General features: G+C 30.0%; 1 protein-coding gene across 1 annotated transcript; it reads right to left on the bottom strand.

Moving 5' to 3' along the window:
• Nucleotides 1–681: 681 nt before the first annotated feature.
• Nucleotides 682–1,865, bottom strand: LOC106761394 (acidic endochitinase-like). Its single transcript, XM_014644950.2, has one exon. The coding sequence runs from the start codon at nucleotides 1,827–1,829 to the stop codon at nucleotides 810–812; it is 1,020 nt and encodes a 339-aa protein (XP_014500436.1). The 5' UTR covers nucleotides 1,830–1,865; the 3' UTR covers nucleotides 682–809.
• Between the last annotated feature and the right edge of the window lie 2,367 nt (nucleotides 1,866–4,232).

Genomic DNA, 4,232 nt, shown 5'->3' on the forward strand with positions numbered 1-4,232 from the left:
TACTTTCAATTGAAAAAAAAAATCATTATGATTCATGACAATTGTTTACAATTTTTAGATTAAAAAAATCTACAAAAAAAAAAAGCATTATAATTCTTAATCATTTTAACTGAGAAATCGTTGGAACTCATAATCATTTACTTTTATTTTTGAACTGTAAATTTTATGTCAACTATTTTTTTTTTTAATTTACGGGTAAATTATCCCATTTTTAAAAAATTTCGCATGTGATAATATTATTACCTGAAAATGACAATTGGTAAACACAAATTCCTCGGATACGAGAAAGCAGTAACTTTAACGCAGATGGTCAAAGATGTCATGACAATTTAATTCTAAAAAAACTTAAATTAGTTTTTAAATAATTGTATCAATTAAGATGTCTCGTTGTTAAAATTCTAACACGACCTAATGTTAACTTTTTAAAAATAAAAAATGTATATACAAAATTATTCTTAAATTTAATTTTATAACTTAAAATATTAATATTGTAAGGAGAGGTTTCACACTCACACATAAGATAAGATATTGTTCTCTTTGAGTCAAGTTTTTGTTTTTAGTACCACTTCAAAAGACAGGTATCTTATATGTATATAAATTGATGTCTATCTCTTATTTTGTCTAATGTGACTGTTTTATTACCCAACAAATATTTATTATTATGTTATTAGAAAGAAGTAATATTAACGAGGCAGCATTAATTTTCTTTATTTAATAGGAGATCCATTAGATGCATGTAATCAAACATGCAAAGGTCACCCTAACGAGTGTCTACAACTTTATTTGGCATAAACACGATTCTGCATGGATCAAACGGACCTGCTCAGCGACGCAGAACCAAGACCATAGAAACGGTTCCATACATCATCACCATTACACACACATATGCAACCTTTTGGGACGCTGCTTTTTATGTGAGCAGTGTAGTTATTAGCGATATCAAAGGCTCTGTCATAAATGGCTACCCCACCATAGTTGGAAGATTGCCTTACGGTTGGTAGAACCGTAGAAATAAGATCTTCGGGTGGTATGTACCCTGCTATGCCTGCATCGCCGGCAGCAACGAGGCCCAAGAATATTTTACTACCGGGAACACCTGCGCTCCATTTGTTCCATTCTTTCAAAAGATTGGAAGCGTCTCCGTTTGCGTAAATGCAAGGGTTCTGGTAGAAGAACTCAACCCAGATGTAGTCAATAAGCCCAGTGCTAATTACCTTCCCAAGGTAGTAATCCGGGTACACACACTGCGGTGCTGCACCCAAGTAGATTTTTCTTTCGGTTGTGGATGCGTTAATGGCCTTCACAACTTCATCCCATTTAAGGTTATCACCGTCCGCCACGTCAGCAATGTTGATGCCATCTAGGGCTACGCTTCCCAGTGGACCAGCGTTGCCACTGAGGTACTTCTCCAAGAGGTAGCTTGCAAGTTTTTCTGCTGCTGCTGTGGTATCGGAGCTGGAGGAGTAGTGGCGGTGGCTTTTGGCTTTTCCGGCTTCTACGTCTTGGCCAATGGAAAGCAACACTTTGATGTTATTTTGTTGGCAGTATTCTATTTCTGGCTGTAGCTTGGCGGAATGATTTGCCAGGTTTATAGTTGGTTCTCTGCCATCATCGTACACCAGAAGGCTTTGGATGATGACGATGTTGTAGTTCCCACTGGAACATAGGCTCTCTAAGGTGCCCTCAGTCGCTTCGGACTTTTGGCCCCAGTAGACGGAAATTTCACCGGCGCCGGCGCCACATTCGGCTGCGGCGGAAGGGGTTGTGAAGGAGAGGGCTACAATGGCAAAGAGGAGGAATGCACTTAACTCTGGTTTTGGGAAAGCCATGGTTTCTTAGGGTTGTGTGGATGAGTTTGAAGGCAAGAGAAGGAACCAATTTATTGTGGAGCTTTTTTGTCTGGACATTAACTAATCCACTTTCTCACCATGCCACGTGGAATGGAGTTTCTTGCATGTGTTTTTCATGTTGAAGCTGCTTAGGTGGCAGGGAAACAAGAACAAAGGACATAATGATTCACAAATTATCATGTTCTTAAGTGAATATAGGGACACTTACGGATATCAATTAAGTTCATGAAAATGGAAAACATTAGTTTGATATATTTTCATATTCATTTCACATTATAATAATATTTTAATAACTTTTTTTAATAATTTTTGACAATAGATATGGAAAAAAATCTCTTTAACATTTCTTTTTTGATAATTTTTTGACAACGCATACGTGGTAGTTTGTGATTGGTCTATTTCAAATATTTTTTTAGAATAAATTCAAAAAGACCAATAAAATAGTGACACGCCCTGTTATAAAAAAGTTGTTAAAAAAGAGTTGTTAAAATATCATTATCCTAGATTATGTGTTACTATTTTATTAGTTTGTATATTTGAAACAAACCAATCACACACTATCATGTAAAAAAGTTGTAAAAAAAGTTATTAAAAATATGTTTTTCTCATGGAAAATTATATCTTTAACAACTTTTTTACAATAGTTTATGTAGTAACTTGTGATTGATTCGTTCAAATATACAAATTAATAAAATAGTGACACATAACCTGTTATAAAAAATTATTAAAATATAATAGTCCTTTCATACGTTATTTTTTCACTCTATATGTATCAACCTATCAACCTATTATTGTTCCATGAAAATTTGATGAATCGATTGAAATTTTTAAGTTTTTAACTTGTGTATTCGTTGTGCTTAATTTAACATGTCAGAGAGGAAGATGGTAAAACCGACCCACTTGTCCCCTCTTTCTAAAAATGAAAAGAAAAATTGTAAATTTTCTAATATTATTTTAAAAATTTAAATATATAACAATATTAATCATTTATTTATATATATATATATATATATATATATATATATATATATATATGAAATTTTCTAAAATATAAAAATTTGAAAAAACTTTGTGAACTAATCCATCAACCCAACGAAAGGTTAGAATTTTGAGCTCCCTTTATTATGATAGGTCAATTCATCCTGTCTTACTTTTAACGTGCCAACGGTGGTGAACGACACGAACTGATCCGTTTTTTCATCTATATTGACACATTTTACATTATATATGAAAGACACTCATTTATAATAATATTTTAGTTATACTCATTATATATGAAAAAGATCTATTTATAATAATATGTTTTATAGTTAACTTCATATATATTAAGTTAATGTTAACTTTATTTAATTTTAATATTTGTTTTAGATATGGTTTGTTCAGTTAATACTAATCAAAAGATTTATTTAATGAAATTTAAAATGATTTTATATTTTCAAAATTAATCTTTTCTACCGTATTAAAGTTAATTAATAGCGTCGTAACTTAACTGACGACAATTTTTAGAATGTAATATGGAAACTTTTTATTCAATATAATGTGATATCATCATTTGTTTTTCTAAAATAATGATATTTAGTGTAAAAAATAATTAGTACCATGTATTATTAATTGAAAATATAAAAAACAAGATTTGATATAAGAGTTCTGCAGACATTGCTCCTATGCAGGTGCATACAGTGGTTGCATATGTGATAATAAAAGAGTTCTTCTCCCTTTATCTACAATTCAGTCAATCTTTTCTTGGTTTTTGATTGTTTTTTCACTTAATTTTTTAATATTCTTTTAATTACCACTATTTTTTATTTATTTTAATACCCTTTTTTGCTAATGACAGATTAAGAAAATAAGATAAATACAAATATTTTAATTTAAATAAAAAATGTAAATAAATAAAATGTTTATGATGGTGGTTGGATAAGGTTTTCTTAAATTTATAACGACATAGAGATAACAAGTGACAGATATGACAAGTTACAAGTATATTTTTTAATAGAAAAAAAGTATTAACATCATATATTCTCATCATAATTTCACATAATTTTAAATATATTTCACATAAAATATTCTTTATTTATTTTATACTTTTAATCCATATAATATTTTAAGATACTCAATTAAAAAAAATGTAATATAATATTTATAATATTTATAGTATTTATTCACAAGAGTTTTAACACGAAAAGCACGCTCTAGAAAGCATCATTTTCAGTCTGCACATGACAATGACAACAAATACGAGGTTGTTTTACATATTTGCCCTAAAAGCCACACCGAAACTACTGTATAAAACTTTTGTTTCAACTTTATTGTAATTCACACTTTGTGAAACCTTTTTAAATAAAATCATTAACTCTTGAAGTTTATGTTTTTGATTGATTT

Source organism: Vigna radiata, chromosome 1, assembly GCF_000741045.1.
Source record: "Vigna radiata var. radiata cultivar VC1973A chromosome 1, Vradiata_ver6, whole genome shotgun sequence".
NCBI classification, from domain to species: Eukaryota; Viridiplantae; Streptophyta; class Magnoliopsida; order Fabales; family Fabaceae; genus Vigna; species Vigna radiata.